Source organism: Haliotis asinina, chromosome 3 (assembly GCF_037392515.1).
Source record: "Haliotis asinina isolate JCU_RB_2024 chromosome 3, JCU_Hal_asi_v2, whole genome shotgun sequence".
Classification (NCBI taxonomy): Eukaryota; Metazoa; Mollusca; class Gastropoda; order Lepetellida; family Haliotidae; genus Haliotis; species Haliotis asinina.
Window position 1 is genome coordinate 79,104,646 of NC_090282.1, and position 19,919 is coordinate 79,124,564.

Consider the following 19,919-nt stretch of genomic DNA (forward strand, 5'->3'; position numbering starts at 1 on the left):
CACTTAATTAATATCACAATTAACAGAAAATACCCTCTCGTAACACTTTCCCCCTTAAGGGAAAGAAGCTTTCGTAGAAACTTTCCTTTACAAGCATTGCAAGATTAGTAACATTAGAACATCACATGTAATAATATGAAGAACATGAGAAACATCGTGCAGAATTACAATGATATAATACAAAAAACATACATACAACATCATCAAGTCAGAATGCATTTACAGTCTGGAAAGTACATCGGCACAAACATTGTCTTTGCCGTTAATGTGTTTGATCACAAGACTGAACCCTTGCGAGGTCATTTTATGAAGAAAAGTCAAGGGAGTGCGATCAGTAAACACTTCAATTGGCAAAGTAGTGGTACCTAGGTACACCTCAAAATGATGTAAAGCTCGCAAAAGACCTGATCTCTCACACTAAATTGTAGAATAATTCCTTTGGTGCTTGTCAAGCTTCGTGGAGAAGTAACAAACTGGATGTTTAATTCCTGAATCATTATTTTGAATCAGGACAGCACCTGCACCAATATCACTGGCATCAATTTGCAATTTAAATGCTTTCTCAAGATTTGGTACCTGCAATACTGGAGAATTCAAGAGTATGGCTTTGACTTTTTCAAATGCAGTCTGACAAATGCTACCCCACTGACATTTTACCTTTTCCCCCAAAACATGGTAAGTGGTGATACAACATCTGAGAAATTTTGACAAAACTTTCTGTAAAAGCCTGCCATACCAAGAATCTCATGAGTTCTCTCTTAGACTTAGGCACTGTAAAATGTACAATTGCTTCAACTTCAGCATGAACTGGCTGTACCTGGCCATGCCCTACAAAATGCCCTAAAAGTTCAACTTGTGCCTTCCCAAATTCACACTTGGCTAGACTCACAGTGAACTTTGCCTCAGACAGACTTTCGAAGAAAGTTCTTTTCAGATGGTCTCCCTACTCCATGTCACAATCCATGACATCATCCATGTAAGCCTCAACTCTGTCAAGACCAGATGTCATATTGTTGACGAGTCTCTGGAACGTCGCTGGTGCATTCTTCAGACTAAACGGCATCACTTTGCATACACTTTGGTGATATAGTCTATCTGACGTAGCGAATGCCGATATTTTCTTTTCATGGTCTGTGAGTGGAGTCTGCCAGAAGCCCTTCAGTAAGTCAAACATACTTATATATTTAGCTTGACCAATATGATCAACTCTCGGAATAGGATACGAATCAGTTCGTGAGAGCGCATTTACAACTTTCATGTCAGCACAGCAGCGCCACCCACTTCCACCCTTCGGCACAAGAACACCACGGAATGTCACTGGGTTCAGTAATGGCATTGTCCAGCATGTATTTCACTTCCTTCCGTAGAATTTCACGTTTCACTAGATTCATCCGATAAGGGTGTTGTTCTACAGGCACAGCATCACCTACATCTATATCATGGCTACCAACATCAGTTCGATAAGGCACATCAGGACATAAGTGAGCGAACTGATGAGTCAAATCTGACATCTGAACTCATCAGTAACTGGGGAGAGTGTGGCAATACAGTTGACATGTTTGATTTCTAACCTGTCATGATGTTTCTTTATCATGTTTACATGACACAACCTCTTTTGTTTGTGACGGCCAGGCGTCAGGACGACATAGTCTGTGTTGCTAACCTTTTTGTCAACAAAATATGTGCCTTGATATCATGCTGTCAGCGGTTGACCAGGAATGGGAACAAAAACTAACACTTTCTCACCACTAGTAAAATTTCTCTCTTTTGCCTTCCTGTCATAGTTTTGCTTCAGTTATACTTCAGTGAAATTTTAAGTTTTGTCTGGCCAACTCACTTGCTTTCTAAAGTCTGTCCTGAAATGTAGACACATAGTCTAACAGATTGATCTCAGGACTGTCATTGAGCCACTGTTCTTCTAAATATTTCAGCGGTCCATGCACATTGTGACCAAATATAAGTTCAAAGGTTCTAAACCCTAAACGTTCCTGAACTGTCTCCCTGACAGCAAACAACAACAAAACAAATGCATATCCTCATCCCAATCTTTCTCTGTTTCAGTACAATAAGTCTTGATCATATTCTTGAAAGTTTAATAAAACCTCTCTAAAGCTCCCTGTGGCTCTTTATAATAAGCACTAGACTGAACTTCCTTAATACCTAACTGGTGCATAGCTTGTTGAAACACCTTAGACATAAAGTTTGAGCCCTGATCTGGCAAACCAACTAAGTTGAAAAAAATGATCAAAGCAGAGACAGTCATAGGAGCAAGAAACTTACAAAGTGGAATTGCTTTAGGAAATCCCGTAGAAGCACACATGATAGTGAGTAAATACTGATTACCAGACTTAGTCTTAGGCAGTGCACCAACACAGTCAATAATAACTCTGCTGAAAGGTTCCTCAAAAACCGGTATAGGTTTCAAGGGAACGAAAGGACGAGGTTAAAAATTTGCCGTGACAAAAGAAGTCCCCTCAGAACCTACAAAAAGACGAAGTTGTTATCCATACAGAATGTATATAGAGATGTTAGGTTTTGTAAATACATGTTTTGAGAATTTGCTTGCGATCCAATCAGAAATCATTTCAGTAGAGATGGTGAACCACTGCATGGTTGGAAAATGTCATTCGTCCAAGTAGGAGCAGGACTTGAAGCTGACAAGAGTTTGCACAAGTTTCCGTCAGATCCAGTCATGAGAGAAAAATTGATGTAGTTTGTTTGCAACCCACAGACATAAAAATATGTCATGTGTAGAAGTATCACACCTGTCTAATTACAAAATGTGTCAGAGACAAGACTCGGGTGCACGAGTCATAAATCAATTTATTTTGTTTATGGCGTATATCCTGATAGGTGTTAATGTGTGACAGAGGCTGCTTACCACAATCAACAGGTGTTTTTATGTTACGAGTAGATTATTTACTTGTTTGTATATACAACCAAGACTAAATTACTGCTCACGGCCTTATACTCCGGGCATGCATATTCACTGCGCATGCGTTATGGGCGCAGCGCAGCACAACTGTTGAAGCCATTTTTTACCCTTGGGCTGGGGGAAATTTAGTGAATCGTTTGAAAGTTGTGTTTTACGTTGCATGTGACCTTTAATAAGACAAAATCCACGATATTGTATTGCCCAAAAAACATTGTTACCACAGATTACAATTACACGTATTTGACATATAAACCAGTTTTACCTCCGCTTTAAGGGAGTCACTCAAGCTGTAAACCTGTGTGAACACCTTGCATGTTTAGGAGGTGTCGGTTTAACACAAGAGGACGCCTAGCGTGATGCAGTTCTCAGACTTTAAGAACTTCTGTGTTCTGTTACAAAGTAACATGCTCAGCACGAACTAGTGAGTTACACCCCCCTCAGCAATATTCCAGCTATATGTCGGCTTTCTGGAAATATTCGAGTCTGGAGCAGACAATCCGATGATCAGCAGCATGAGCATCGATCTACGCAATTGGGATACGATGACGTGTCAACCAAGTCAGCGAGTTTGACCACCTGATCTCGTCAGTCGCTTCTTACGACAAGCATCAGTTAAAGATCAACTCTTACCCGAATCTTCATGGTTCGGTGCGAATCAGAATTCGAACCCGCAATCAAATGTTTCTTAAGGGATAATACACTGCAGTAGGCATTAGACCACAGGGACACCCCAGCTCGAGCCTCCACTGAGAGCTGAACACGAAAGAAATGGTCAAGTTTCGGGGACAGACTGATAGTAGCAGGGACAACTGAAATTGACCATGTTAGGTCTGTAAGTAGGTGAGTCATGGTCAAAACGGGCAAGTCACTGGACACCCAGTCATCCTGATCCTTATTGTGGGTGTGGATGACAAACGTGTGAATCAAGAACCATAACTGGCATCAAACAATAACAGAAACCAAACCTAACCCCTAAAATAACTTTATAGACACATGTTTACTACATGTCGTTTTTGAAACGTAATTTTTTCTCCATAAGAAATGACAGGTACTGTCAGTATAAACTTCTGCTCACCCGAAACAGCTAGGCAACACCCAAAAACATATTTAATATTTAAGTAGGACATGGATCCTAATATGAACTCTTAAATACTTTTATACAGAAAATTGGGTTTGTCCTTAAATTGTGTTTTTGCTGAGTATATGTAGCCACATATGTGATGACGGTTAAGGCAAGAAGAAGACGACATCACTAATCAATGGAATTTCTATTCATCGGAGCATCACAGTCTTGAACTTTTCAGCCAAGAAACGGTTTCTTAACATTTGGTATTCTGTGCGCTGAATCCATGTTTTTGAGTTTGCACTTCTTTTGGTCGGCAGTTGAGTAATATAAAATATTTCCTTGGTCACGCAAGTCTATAATCACAAATAATACATACACAGAATGTCGTTGATAAGTCTTTGGCGCATGAACTCGGCCGCACCAATATTTTCATTGTCACTATCAAGTACGCAACAAGTGGCGCCTCTTCGGTAAGAGCTTCCTGAGCAAAGAAATTTTCTCAAAACATCATCTTGGGAGATAAATATCCTTCGCATTTTCTCAAAGATATCTTCCATCCACACCTCTCCGCCATAAAATGTGTTCAACTAACCGTCGTCCGAATGACCTTCCGTCTGGTTAAGGGTTGGATAGTATTTATTGATCCGGATTTTAAACGTTTCGCCAATTGGTGGAAGGATACGTTTGTAGTGAACATTCCCAGAGTTCAACACTGGTCCCAGGTAGCTGCTAAGTATAACGTCAGTGCTTTCAGTCCGCCTCATGGTTCGTCGCACTACTGGGGTGCTTTTGCTACTAGCTTCACCGTGAACTTCCGGTCTGGAGCTACACTTCCGGTCATCTTGATGGTTTTGTGGCGAGTATCTAAGACGCGGGTTTAAGGAGTTACTTGAGGTAATGAGATTGTTCTTGTCATGGTTTATTGGCGGAAGTCGGACAAAAGAGCTGTTTGTTTCGAGACGTATTTGGTTCATGTCTCTCTTAGTTGTGTTTGGAGGGTTTTTGTCTAGTAATGGTCGATGTCCAGTTGGAAAGAGCAGCTCAGAGGTATCGCAGAAATTATCCTCAAGTCTTTCATTGTTCCGAATACGATAACTAAAGACGTTCGTGGACGTTTTCTTCCTCTTTAACCCGTCCATGGCAGCACCTGTTTAGAAATATGAGTGAATGAGCATGTGGCTTTGCTTAGCTAACACTCCTTAAATACTTGGGCACACACAATGCATACATTCACACACATTTGCACACACGATCATGCATACATGCATACACACATGTACATACATACATCCATCCATCCATCCATACATACATACATATCGTGTGTAAACTGAAATGCGGTGAGGTCATTGCTCTAAGGCAAATGCAACTTTTAGTGAGCTTAATGGGCACTTTAAGCTACATGTTGGGCATGGGAGACGTCTGACTGAGATAGTTGGAGACGTCTGACTGAGATAGTGGGAGACGTCTGACTGAGATAGTGGGAGACGTCTGACTGAGATAGTGGGAGACGTCTGACTGAGATAGTGGGAGACGTCTGGCTGAGATAGTGGGAGACGTCTGACTGAGATAGTGGGAGACGTCTGGCTGAGATAGTGGGAGACGTCTGACTGTGATAGTAAATGTCGTTTAACATCAGATTACCTTTTTTCGGTAATTGTCGCCATTACATTGACGCCATTTACCGTGAAAAGTCAGACTTATTACTGTCTTGTGAATGCACCTGTATTCTCAAGACAATCTCGGATTCGACGAACCACAGTCCTACCTAAACGTCCAATGTCTCCTCAGTTCATCACATTCCATTGTTGCAGCATGGCATCGCTAGGTGCGGTGAGAGTGATCTGTGATTGCAGATGCGTATACAGCTTGTTGAGATAGGGTGAGTGGGTAGGTGGGTAGGTGGGTAGGTGCGTGCGTGCGTGCGTGCTTGTGTGCGTGCGTGCGTGCGTGCGTGCGTGCGTGTGTACGTACGTGCGTGTATGAGCCGTAAAATCACGATTCATCAAATCTTGATATCATTATATCATACAAATATCTGAGATCCTCTATTTTGTCGACTTTACAACATTTAAATAAGCTTTTTTTCGATAGAATGGTTTAGTTTCACTTTAAAAAAATATGCGTAAATCGATTCTTTGGTAATATATTTCCAGGTGCTGTCATCGAACCTCGGAAAGAGCGAAGGATTATAGCCACTTTTATATATTAATATACATTGCCATAAAACTTACTGTTGCATGAATACTGAAAAGCTTGCATTAGGCCAGCCCTGCTTATCTACGAAAGTGCGCATTAGTTTACGAACTAGAATAAAGTCCGGTCACGTGATATTCAACTTAGCCGGTGGCATTGACGTTATGCTAAGTCATCAATGCGCCAGAGAGTGGTTCGATCAAGATTAGGTTGATATGTTCTACGGAAGATGTATCATTAATATTTTTTGTCTGTTGCTATCGTGGATACACTCTGCTAATTACTGACTGTGAAACGGAACGATCTGTCTTGACATGCACGTAACTGGAGAGTTCCAGTATAGATTCATAACATGTTCTGAATGACATTATCAATTTTGAAACAATATAGCAGGGTTCCACAATACTACCACCCCCAAATATAATGTCTGGAAAGAACAAAACCAACATCTTGTAGTAACTACATTAGCTACTGGCTCTTTCAAGGATGATGTATTGATCTACGTGGTCCAATATCGATCCTGCTCATCATACAGTGTGATTTACTTCATTGCAATGGTAACATCCACGTGATGTCGTGGCTTATAATGGGCAACCTGAGCACGACTTATTATCAACGTTAACGTCAAAGGGTGATGTCGACACTGTAAGGTGTTGCAAATAATTCGACAGATGAATAAATGTTTAACAAATCGTTAAAAGGCAACCAAGAGGCTGCTGGCGATAATGACATATATATGCTGCGTGACCTCTGTGTAATGCGTTCCCGTTGCTTTTGATATATATTATCACAACGTATGAATAGGTTAATCAACCTTACAGGGCCAAAATAACTACCTTAGTGAGGTTGATTAAGCCGCCTACACCGCAAGGGCATGCATATTAAATACACGTGTACAGTGTATATATGTTACAGTAAATATGTCAAACAAGGCAATTTCATGGAATATTTAGGAAATTTAAACATTTCCCGATTCACTCAGTAAATGTACACATTTCCTAAATATTCCAGGAAGTTTTCACATTTCCTGGTTTGGGGGCCTGATTTTTTACTTGATTTCCCAACTTGTGTTCAGTTTTTTGTTTAGTGTTTCTTATTCTAAGCTTTCTATCGTTGTCAAGCACAACCACGCAAAAGAAGCAACCTTTGGTTTTCATGTTCTATAGTTCTGAAGTTTATCTACAATGGTGGCAAAAAGGTATGTTTGATAGAAATCGATGGTGGATTTACTTGAATCCCATTCATTAAATCTTAAACGAACAAGAAATGCATTTGCTTTGATTTCAAAGTACATGTGAAATCTGAAATGTGAAAAAAACTGTTAGGGTAGAATTATTACAATAGTTATCGCAATAGTATGTATCAATAGTCTATCGCTATTGCAACAGTCACTTTACCTAAATAGTCACCCCTACTAATTTGGTTCTCGTGGTCATTAAAGATGTTGATGTTATGCAGCAACCAGGAATTAACGAACGGAGAGCACAAACGCAGCTTCACTGTCACCGGGCGTTACCTTGGTGTGCTATTTCTGTAGCCAGGTGTTTCATTAAGGCCGTGATAATGCCGTCGAGCATCATCTCTCTTCATTATCATAATTCGTTGAATCTACACCGATGTTGGTATAGCAATAGGTCATGGACATCATCCACAAAGCAGAATTTCATGTTAGACGGTGTTTAGATATCAGATTAGGAAAGACCGTTGTGTCACTGTTGGTGCGTTGTGACTCTCAGTTTCAAGTCATGCACCTGTTGTCTTCATCCGATAGTTCGAAATGCAATGTTGAGCAACATAGTCTTGGCTACATATGAAATACGAGTTCAACAGTTAATAAAGGATTCCCATTTAGCTTTTCGCATTCCGATTCGCGTCGACAATGTCTATGTTTCTTGGTTTGATGTCATGAATATCTGAGGCCTGCACCAAGCAGGACTGTCCTCCCACATTCAGTGAATGAGTGAGTATAGTTTTACGCCGCTTTTATAAATATACCAGCAAAGACAACAGAAATGTGCTTCTTACATTGCACTCATGTGGAGTACGTTGTACCCGGGTCCGACTTTAGACCAAACTCACTAAAATACTCATTATCGTGGAATCATACAGTGAATAAAATATAAAAGTATTTCAACAAAAGCTCTGTTTTAAAATTCTGATGTTCCAGTTTAGAGGCAGCTGAAGTGAACCTTTTTTATCCACACATACTCCAACGAGTAATGTGTTACACGTGTATGGGTGAAACTTTAACAAGAATGACAAGTATATATTGATGAACTGTTCTTTCTTCAGTATAAGACAACTGAAATAAGAACTTGTCATCCATGCTCATCATCATAGGACTCTTGCTTCTAAATGAATTCAAAGATAATATGTGCTCAACCACTTGCTGCTTTCATGCTTGTATTTAGATTCTCCTATAGGCCATTTTCCATCTGCACTTTTCAAAAACATAAACATGTTCTTGAATTAATCGCATTACCATCATATATAGACCTAGTGACACTTGATGGCATGTTTGACACACAACACATCTCTTTCAGTAATAACGCAGATTATATTATCCTAACAATAACTTCATAAAGTTAGCCCATACTCACGTCTAGTCCTCTGCAGCCGTTATGATGAGCTGTTCTGTAGCCTGTCTCCAGCATCTGCCGTGGCTAGCATCCGCTCATACAGATTTCATATCGATCAGCAGATGATAGTGAATGCAATGCCATATCACACAAGACACCTTCTCAGATTACATAACAACGTATTAAGGGTGCTGGTCCTCAACAGTTCATGAAAGTTAATCTAGCACGGATTTCAGAGACAATGCATGAAGATTCGAACTAAATATTTTACTGGTTTGTCGGTGACTCTGCGTGTAAATTAATAAACTGAAAAATATGTTATAACATTGAGATACTGGCATTCGAAAAGCAGGTAAATATGTAATAGGATGCAGCCCAGAATAGAAATTGGAATTGTTGTATTTTCATACACACACAGATACAATTCTCAGTTCAGAGCGTCTCTTCTATTACCGCTACACCTGACAACCCCATTTGACAGTTTATCCATAAAATGTAACATTAACACTATTGAATCCACAGCAACAAGTTCCGACCAGTATAACAGTGAGTTATTGTTATTTTATTTACCATGTGTTTACACCAAAGACTAATAAAGTAAGTGTTCTGCTTTCTCTTTCTGCCTCCGACCAATGTTGTGACGACAACATCCGGAAACAGTCATTAACGAAATGGCAGCGACAAAACCTGTTTCACTCCCACAACAAATCTCTGCTAAAAGCAGTCGATCGTACAATTATGGCTGTATCACCAGTATGCATGTATTCTTTCAGCAGTTTAACAGCTTACGAGGTTGTTTGTAAACAATCGAGTAATTACCAGGCGTCGACAATCCACTGATTGTCACCATGCGATACGATGGCAGAGCATTTCTGATGACAACCAGTTACTCTTTACATCTTTACTACCCATCTGAAATCGCTAGTGAGATATTCAATATACATCAACCTTGTTAATTGTACCAGGGAGCCTATATAGAGGGGGAGAAGAAACTACTCGAATTGCCGCTGAACGTATGTCTCGGGTCATTACGTAACCAGTGTAGCCAATATGGTGGAAAAGCAGTATTTAAGATTGAGCCCGGATTATTTTCAACAGTTGATTACGTTCGCTGAGTGTTGTAACAACTGAAATCTTACATGTACAAGATAGGTTAACTATTGTGTGACTTCAATTTAAGTCAAATAATTGGTATTAGTGTCCGTGTTAGGGCAGTAGATTTGTAGTAAAGCTTCAAGTCGGTATGTTATAGCTCACTAGCTTCTATTTCGATTCAACGCGACGATAGGCTAAATTTGTGCTAAATGTTGGGGCGTTTGTATTAGGTACTTGAACGCCATGGTATGGAGCGTTATCCATGACAATCAGTTTTTGTGTTTTTTTTGTTGGTTTTTTTTGTTTTGTTTTGTTTTTTTTGGGGGGGGGGGGGGGTCAGTGCTGGTACCAATTGATTTTGTACCCATTCTAAGAAAACCATCCCGTTCATTTGATAGTATGATAGTCTCGGTTGTCGTTACATTTTGCCTTGAAGAATAGGGAGCAGCCAGGTAGGAATCCCCGACTCTTGCAACCAGCATGGAGCACAGTCAGTCGCTCTCCCTTGCCAAGAGGTAATTTTCTGACACAGGCCTCTGATGAGGAGCTAGCGAACCATTGTGTCCCTGTGGTATGGGAAGCATTTACTCATGTTTCGTCCAGATATACAGGCTCGTAACCCCCTGTACGTTTCTTTAGAATTGTGCGTAAGTATTGGTTTCTTAACAATATCAGACCTCTCGCACAGTGCACGTCTATTTTCTGTGTCTACTTTTTAGTAACGGAAACCAAATTTGTGAAGCAACTTTCATAACTGATATTTTGAAATGACCAAAGAATTATTTGTCTCCATACGCTTTTTCTCAGAATACGCAGAGAGACAATGGTATTTTGTTCATATAGAGACTTAATGGCGTTTCTAACCAGCTGTTGTTGAAATGAATCGAGTCTCTCACATCGTGTGGGTTTTGATACGGTCCCCTCAGTTGTGTCCGTACAGGTTGAATCGGTACAGTTTTTCAAGATAGTTTTTACCTTCCCTTCCGTCATCCCAACAGTACGTGCAGTTCGTAAACGATACTTAGCCAAAGCATATCGAGGCCTACCCCCGTCACCTTCGTTTTTAAAAAAGTTAAATACTTTGGAAATAATTGACTTAGCGTCGTGTGATAATCTCATTGTTTACTACTATCACGAATATCTGGTTTGCCGAGCAAATCACACGTGTTAATTTCGCACGTACACCTTGCCCACCTGGCTGTTCTACCAGCAAGAGGCCCCCCTCGTACAAAATAGCGAAAGGTGACAAGAAAATGATGATCGTTTGTGAAACAAATTTTTTATTCGGGTGTCCCAAATTATGAGACACATCATCAGAGTTGGTCTGTCGATTTCATGTGGCTGTGCAAAATTTGTGTTAGTGAGGAATTCATCGGTCTCAAATGGATTCAAACGGACTGTAGATACTTTAAAAGCAAAAGTGTGTTGTTATTGGTAGACACCTGATTGGAGAAAATCCAGCCAACGGAGGAAGGAAATTTATCGATGCATCCAGGGTGTAGTGGAGATTCAGAGGATGATGACAACATGCTGCCATTGGACATCTAAAGGCTGGTCAGCGTGCTTGCGTCATTCCTAAAGACTCCAAATACAGCCTATAAACGATAGAACGTCTCTGACAGCGATACAACACACGCCATCAACAACGCGGATGACCATTAACCCAGAGGTCGACCCTGTGAAACAACACAACGCCAGGATTAGATCTACACCTGCTAGACCGATTCCCAAGGGCGGTAGAAGCAGAAAACACATAAACATTGTCATGGTGTCAGTTGGCTGCACCTATCCCTTACCCGATATTTTGTTTTAAATGATCTGTTAAATTGCCTCACTCACAATGAGAAATGTACATCTTTGAACACAGCACTGCCATTAAACTTGCAGTGATGTCATTGCACCTTAAGAAAAAACAAAATATGGAGGATGTTTTACGAATTCTTTATGCACATACCACAAACAACCCATTAAATATTATAAAATGTCCCCCATATAATTGCCATCGTTTATTACTCACTCAATCCGTACAGTATTTCTCTACAGTGGTAACAACCCCAAATGAAACATGGTATATAGACAAGGTGCTTACAATGTCCAAAACCTCGGCTACATGGCAGCAATATCAAATAACCACAATAAAATGAAAAGATATTTTTTGAAACCATAAGCCTTTAATGAAAACAAACTTCTATCTGCAAAAATTGAAAACAATTTCCTTGAAATATTCAACTGAAAATTGAGAAATATCTAATAATAATAGCATAAGCATTATTTGTTTGAACCTTTACCACGACAAATGGAAATCAATTATCAAAGTGATCAAAAAAATATTTTCAAACCAGGTCAGTTAATCTGTCATGATCAAGTGTTCTTTAGTTTCTTGAAATGAAACATTAATTCTTTGGCAGGAAATGAACATCTGTAATGTACAATACACACTGAATTAAACATAAATATGTTCTCTCACATGTAGCTGTAGCTGTACCTGTAGCTGTAGCAAACCTGTTCAGCATGAAAGTACCATGACCTTAGCTGTAGCAATCCTGGTCAGCTTGACAGTGAACATATTCAGTCTGACAGTGCCACAACCTTAACTGCAGTGAACTTGTTCAGTCCGACAGTACCATGAACTTGACTTTTGTGAATCTGTCTAACATGACAGAATTCAGCAGACATCTTCCGTCACAGAGACAGGATTCTGAATCGATGCTGTCAGACAACCAGAATATCACTATGTGGAAAAACAATTTTACTAGAATTTTGTCCACATCTGTCAATGTTTCACATACCTTCAGATTTGTCTACAAAGTGCACAAGACTCTAATGCCTATCTTATTATGGTTGTTGATAATTATAGAGCACTGATCAGCATATGTCCTTCATATACCCTGTCACCCAATATGGGCATCAAATATGTGTGTTGGTTGTGTGGTTGGTTGTGTGGTTGGTTGTGTGTCTGTGTGCTTGAGCATGCATGCATGTGTGTATGTGTGTCTGTATGCGCAGGACTGTTTGCCTGCAATACTATAACTAAATTATGAAAACAAACAATAAATAGTCAAATCTGGACCACACAATCCTGAGATTGTTTCAGCAACATTCCACACAATTGGTTTAAGGTGACACAGAACATATTAATCTCCTCATATCAAGCACAGGCTGACTGGGCAATATCTAGCCCACCATACAAAACAGCAAGCAAACAGTGCCCACAGATTACTCTCCTTTCTTTGGAGGCTAGAAAATTCTCTCACTTAAATATGTCAGGGAAGTCTCACTAGCAAGAGCTGATAAACTTTTCATGATGAATGATATTTCCACAACCTGAACGATTATTCTTTGACACACCCAGACTCTGCTCTGTAAACACTGGGAGGAATCAGTCAGATTAAAGTTGTCTCACCTTGGTCAAAATCATTCAAAATCACATACTAAAATGACTTCTTAAGTATTTGACTAATCATTACATTTTCATGCCATTCCTTAATTTTTCTCAGGAAACAACTTACCAGTAACCATGGCAACTATGTCCAATACAGTTGCAGTTATTTCTTTCTATCAGGCCAATATCAAATCAGCACCAAGGGCAGCATGGTTTCACACTTCACAAAAATAGATCAATATAGACGCATGTGTGTACTAGGTTTCAAAAGTCCTAGAACACATGGTATTACTTTTTGCAGCTGTTACCATGGGAACAACTGCAGTGTCCTACTCAGATGTTCCATCAGTCCTTGAAACAAGTTCTGCATATGCATAATGCTGCTACCAAGTCAGATGATGCATACAAAAATACTGAATTCCCTAAAGCCAGCCAGCGTTACCGCCTCCTCTCTCCCTTTTGTGTGCGCTTTTTCTCTGTGTCCTTCCTCTCCTGGGCCTTGGCTTTCTGGGCCTCGCGATCCTGCTTGTCCTTCTCTCGCTTCTCGTCCGATTCCTTCTTAGCTTTATCTCGCTTCTCACGCTCTGCTTTTTCCACGTCTGTCTTGTTGGTGTTCCGACACATCAGGTCTGTGACTGTCAAGGGCCATAACTCAGACAAAGGGTAAGTGAGTTGGCGTTTTGTGTTATTTTTGACAATATTTCACCAACATCACAGTAGGTGTCAATACTGTCATCAAGAAAGAACCTTAAAGGCACAATGTCATGCTTTCTGGACAATATTTTGGTCTATAATATATAAGTTGATGGATATGCACTCATTTCAGCTTCTTATTGATACAATCAAAGACATATTATCCCTTACAGCTTGTCTGAAATTGATAAATGAAACTTCTTATGAGCAGCATTTCGATACAGATTGTTGTATTGATGTCAGGCAAGCATAAGTCAAATAAAAAACAAGAAGACACAGTCATCAATATCCCCCGCATTGCCTCCAATTTCAGTCTAAGTCACACTTGCTGCCATGGAAACGCCAAAAACATTTTATTCAGAATTCTAAAACTATCAAAAGGCATCAGTACACCCCTAGGCCAATCCATGTGTCAAGTTTGGTGAAGAAATATTGGTAAAGAAATATTGATCTTCTGCTCCGGAAAAGATAAATGTGCACGGACGGAGAGGGTGCATTTTAATCCCCCCTGCAAAACGTGTTGTAGGGGATAACCAGGTGATATATATGCTACAGTGAGATTGTGAAATTAGTCATTTTGTAAAATGACTAACCACCATCTGTGGTGGACAGGGGCTTGTGCGGCGTGGACTTTGGACAGACCAAGTCTCAAACAAACAGGTGTAAATGCTTCAAAGCCAAGCTGAAGTGCAACAGTCGCTGCCACAAATAGTTTTAACTGATAGTGACAATAATGTTGAAATTGTCATCCACTTTTGTAGATGAAGTTATTAAGTGAAGTTTCATGAAATGACTCAAGTATACTGATTGTCGTTACACAAAATGATGCGAATGGCTCTCCTAGTCATTTCATAATCTGATTGTAACATATATATTTCACCGTGTTTTTATCTGACTTATACTTGTTTGACATCAATAAAAGAATCTGTATCGAAACGTCACATCAGCTGGATAAAGAAGTCGTTCATCCATAAAGTTTGTCCTTATGTGAACCATCAACTTCTAAACATACCACTCAAACATGCGCAAAGAAGTTATTTTTTCATTTGGTTGGTTGGTTGATTGATTGTTTAATGCTACACTCAGCAATTTTCGAGCTGCTACTTTGGTGACAGTGTGTAAATAATTGAGTCTGGATCAGACAATCCAGTGACTGGCATCATGAACATTGATCTACACAATTGGGAACATATGATATGTGTCAGTCAAAGTCAGTGAGCCTGACCACTCAATCCTGACAAGCATGGGTTACTGAAGATCTTTGTGAAAGTTCTTTCTCTGTTCTGGTGTATTAGGTAGAAAAAGGTATCAGTAGAAATTGTATCATTTAACCTAAATTATACACAAAAGTTCATTTCAAAATCCTCTTTCCTTTCAAAATTGATTAGCAAAACATTGGCAGAGTGGAAGCTGTTATCACCCTTGCATCCATGATATGAAATGGCATCAAATCACACACTGATAATGTTGAAAATCAATATTCTAACCCAGACCTTCACTGGTTAAAAAAATAAAAAATAAAATTGAGCCAGTGCATAACCAGTGTAAAGGATACAGTCAGCATCACCTCCAGCTCCCCCTGGGTCCTCATCCGAGTCTGAGTCATCCCTAGGTAGTGGTCAGGAAAATAGTTCCAACAAAGTATGTAATGTCTCAGCACAATGAGAAACACTTTTATTAAAGTTACAATATTTTGTTTTTGTTTTTTTTTAGCAAATAAGTTATAAAAATAAGTTATAATAAAGTTCAAACATTGATATATTGTCACATTACACCTTGACATATCCTACAGAATAAAAACACAGTCATATCATAAACATATCTTAATGTTTGTAGTAAGATGAGCAGGTAGCAATATTGTACCAATTTATGTGATGATTTCTTATCAATACAGAGGCCCAGACAAGCTGCACATCTGGGTAAAATATGTATTGAAAATTTCCAGTTATGCATTGAATAATAACTGTTGCACATCAATTATACATTTAAAATGTTAGATATGCAAAAAGTTTGAAACCATATGCATGATGAATATTATAATAAAAATTACTTGTGTAATGAAAACGACAATGAGCAGTAAGGAAGGGAAGGACCTGTTTCTGTGCTCACATGTATTCTACACAATGATCAAGTTGTACTGTTAGTTTAGGACTTTTGTTGCACTGTCAGTATGGGATGAGTGATTTTTTTATGAAATCATTTTAATTTTATTTAAGTTGTTTTGCTTAGGTATAACATAAGGCTGAATGTACCTGCTTAGTACCACTCAATGACATATACGTAGCTGATTAAAATCACTGAAATACCCACGTATCTGAAAGCACTGGGTAATGAAAATTGAAATACTCAACATTCATAATACACATACATAGTACCCACTCCATGAAAAACAGTGGGCACAGTACCCACATGAGTTACCAGTAAATCTCACCTGGAGCTCTGATCAATGTGTCTGTACACCTGGTAAATATTTAAATAAAGCCAACCTAGTAAAAGAAAAAGAAAAACAGTAGAATGTTCTCAGTCATGTCACAATTCTGCATCAAATCCAATCTATAATGTTTATATTTTAAAGGATACTCTCCTTCTGATACCTGACTGTATTGTGCTAGTATAGCAGCCTTTTCTTGCCTTCTCCTCAGCTGTCAGTTCTCTCCCTTTGGTCACAGTCAACTTCTGGGTGCTCAAGATCTTCGAGAGCTGATCTTCAACACTACCTATTTGTCAATAGAAACAAGAAAACAAATGTGTACATATTTCTGAGACACTGACAAACAAAAATAACTGTAGACATAAAACATTTGAAAGCAGTCTTTAAATCACTGACTTTGGATCAAATCGCCCAGTGATTTGCATTAGCATCATCCCATTTCAGCTATGTTAATATGCATCAACCAAATCTGAAGCCTGACCATGTCATCCTGCTAGTGATCTCTCATGTACAGATAGATATCTCACTTTATAATCCTGGAGACACAGTTTTGATTCTCCAGGAGAATCTCTAGGAAAACAAATTGCAGACAGGTCTTGCACCTTCATCTGTGTATGTACTGTTACAGTAATATCTGGCTCACAAACAACCTAAATAATCCTATATCAAAGCTCTATTACCAATACTGACTGAGGTTATTTTTACAACACTTGTTGGCAGTATTCCAGAAATATCACAGCAGAGCACATCAGAAATGGGATTCAGACATTGCACTCATGGGGAATCAAACCCCAGTCTTCGGCACGGCAAGAGAACGCTTTAACCACTAGACTACCGCATCACCACTCCATGACCAATATAGACAGAGAAAATTGTATCAAAAGATCTGTACACTTACATTTATCTTCTGCTCCTGATTTCTGCTGGCCATTAATTTCTTCCCATTTCTCAATCAGCTCCTCACAAACTGTCTCTGTACCCTCACTCTAAAAAAGCATCTCATGTTGACCGATTTCAAACAAAGAACTTCTCAAGTGTATCTCAAACACTACAAGACAGCATTCCAAAAAGAATTTCACTGGAAACTACCTCCAAAATTCATGCTTTTTACCATTTTCTTTATTAAACAAAACTGCATTCTCAAAGCAAGTAGTGACTAAATAAAATATATATTCTTCAAAGATGTGGTAATCTTTAAATTAAGAGGAAAGTAGCTTTTCCATTTTAGCAAGTGATTTAGTCACACAACAAAATAGTCAGGTGCTAGTTGCCTCCCCTCAACATGTGTAATGCTCTACTGGCTAGCAACCAGTTATTCCAATTGTTTTAGCGTTTCTTAATGATTTACTCTTAACATAATAAAATAAAAGTTATCTTGACGATAGAATAGCTGTTCACTGATGTTTCATGCTTATTTATAGTTGCCAATCATGTTTCTCTGAAACATGGACAACAGGAAGCACTGTAATGTATATTGTGCTTTCACAGCAACTAAGAAGACTAGTCATCACCATTTCTGATTATTTTATGTTATTCATCAAAATGTGACAAAAGCTTGGTAAAACTGCTGTATTTCAAACCTTGACACATTGAAGAAATTTCATAACTGGAATTTGTTTCAAAAAAGAGAAAAATTTAAAAGAACAAAACTGGCTCTCATTGTGAATGTTGACAGGTCATTTACTTGACGTGTTTGGGTCTTGTCTTCTGAGGGGATTCATTTTTGTAACGACTACAAGATAAAATACTTACAGTGATTTTAACTCTCATAGCCTATTGCTTTTGTGAAGTGACAAAGTGTGACATACTACGGAAGTCGAGCTGTCTGTGCAAGCACTACAGTCGGGTGTTGGTGATAACTGGTTGCTAGCCAGTTCACGTTGACATAACTTAAAGAACCACATAAGAATATTAATAATAATTGCATGATGAAGACAGGACACATTGTCAGGTTTGTTGGAACCAAGCAATCTAGATGCTGATGAGCAAGTAATGAAGCACACAGTTTAAATGTTAAAACATCTTGTTAATTGCATACAGTGACATTTCTATGTAGAAATCCTGTTATGAAGAAAGAACTGACTAGAGCTGTGTACTGGCACATAAACTTGGCACACGTTCCTTTTTTCCTAGTGCCTTACTGTACGCCTTTTTGTCACTGAATAATGAAGCAAAACATCTTCTATAAGTAGTATTGTAGAAGTTGGGAAGTACAATATAGAACAAACTTTATGGATTACAACTTCTTTCATTACGTGTGTGTGATGTTTCATGAGTACCAGTTGTCAGGAAAACATTTTACAATATGTACTGTTTGAAAAGCGTATTGTGCTATACCAGTATAGCAGTAACATCATGTAGTCCTATTCAAGACAGGTGGTATGCCGTGACCAGCACGAGATTAAAATAAATAACAACAGGTAATTAATAAAGAGTAGCATGTAACTGGATAAGGCTAGATGGAGTGTTTGAAAACTGTAAGGGACCGTTCATAATTTATCACCGGGTGGGGAGATGAGGATTTTCATGGGGGTCATTCATTTTGTCCACAAAATATAGGGGGTGTCAGCTGTTTTGTACAGATATTTTAAGGAGGGTCAGCTATTTGGTTTTAATTTATTATTTTAAATAGGCGGTGTGTGTGTGTGTGGGGGGGGGGGGGGGGGGGGGGTCATGTGTTTTGGGTGGCTATTTGTTTTGTCCCAAGTATTGAAGGGGGGGCTACCAGATACCAATAAAATATAAAAATCCTCATCAATTCCCCCTAGTGATAAATTATGAGAGAGAGAGAGAGTGTGTGTGTGTGTGTGTGTGAGTGTGTGTGTGTGTGTGAGTGTGAGTGCGTGAGAGACAGAGAGAGAAAGAGAGAGAGAGGGAGGGAGGAGATTTTGACATTTGACATATGAATCTCTGTGATTAAGGACATCTCTGGAAACCATAGACATTACGGGTGGTGACTAATCCGTTTCCACTGACTCCTCTAGCCGAGAGCCGCGATGCGGTCCTATACAGTCAAGACATGACCCTGCATCGGTCAGGGTCATGTCTTGACTGTATAGGACCGCATCGCGGCTCTCGGCTACTGTTGGGCATGTCAAACAAGTGCAGGTGTCTGCATGTCTGGACCAGATGCACCAGTTCAACTTCGTAAAGACTCAGTGTGGTCCCTGTTATTAAAGTTACATGTAATTAACAGAATTACAGAGATAAAGACGGGTCCTGAGGGTCAGGAATAACCGTGGGGTTACAGTTAAATGCAATCATGTTCAATGATCGAAAACTGAACAAATTATCAGAATATTGATACGGACCACTACTTCTGCAATTATTCCTTCCAAGCTCTCTTTCTTCTCTTCATTCGATGTATCTGTGTCTAAGATTCCGGAAATATAGGTAACAAATACTTCTCCATCCACATCTGGGTTCAGTGAAATCAATTTCTGTGACAACCACTCCTCGTATGGACTTACGGAGGCTGCCATTTTGAACAAATATAAATGTGGAATTCAACAGCGAAATGTAAGGATGCCATTGTTGCTAAT

At 39.2% G+C, this 19,919-nt stretch overlaps 1 protein-coding gene and 1 pseudogene across 1 annotated transcript; both read right to left on the minus strand.

Moving 5' to 3' along the window:
- Positions 1 to 4,360: 4,360 nt before the first annotated feature.
- LOC137279067 (uncharacterized) lies at positions 4,361 to 5,140 on the minus strand (annotated as a pseudogene).
- Positions 5,141 to 11,796: 6,656 nt separating this feature from the next.
- On the minus strand, positions 11,797 to 19,859 carry LOC137278533 (coiled-coil domain-containing protein 43-like). The gene is given in 6 exon segments (XM_067810925.1): positions 11,797 to 13,882; positions 15,502 to 15,554; positions 16,527 to 16,570; positions 16,572 to 16,663; positions 17,276 to 17,363; positions 19,689 to 19,859. Coding segments are annotated over 6 exon segments (639 nt in total). The 3' UTR covers positions 11,797 to 13,691.
- Between the last annotated feature and the right edge of the window lie 60 nt (positions 19,860 to 19,919).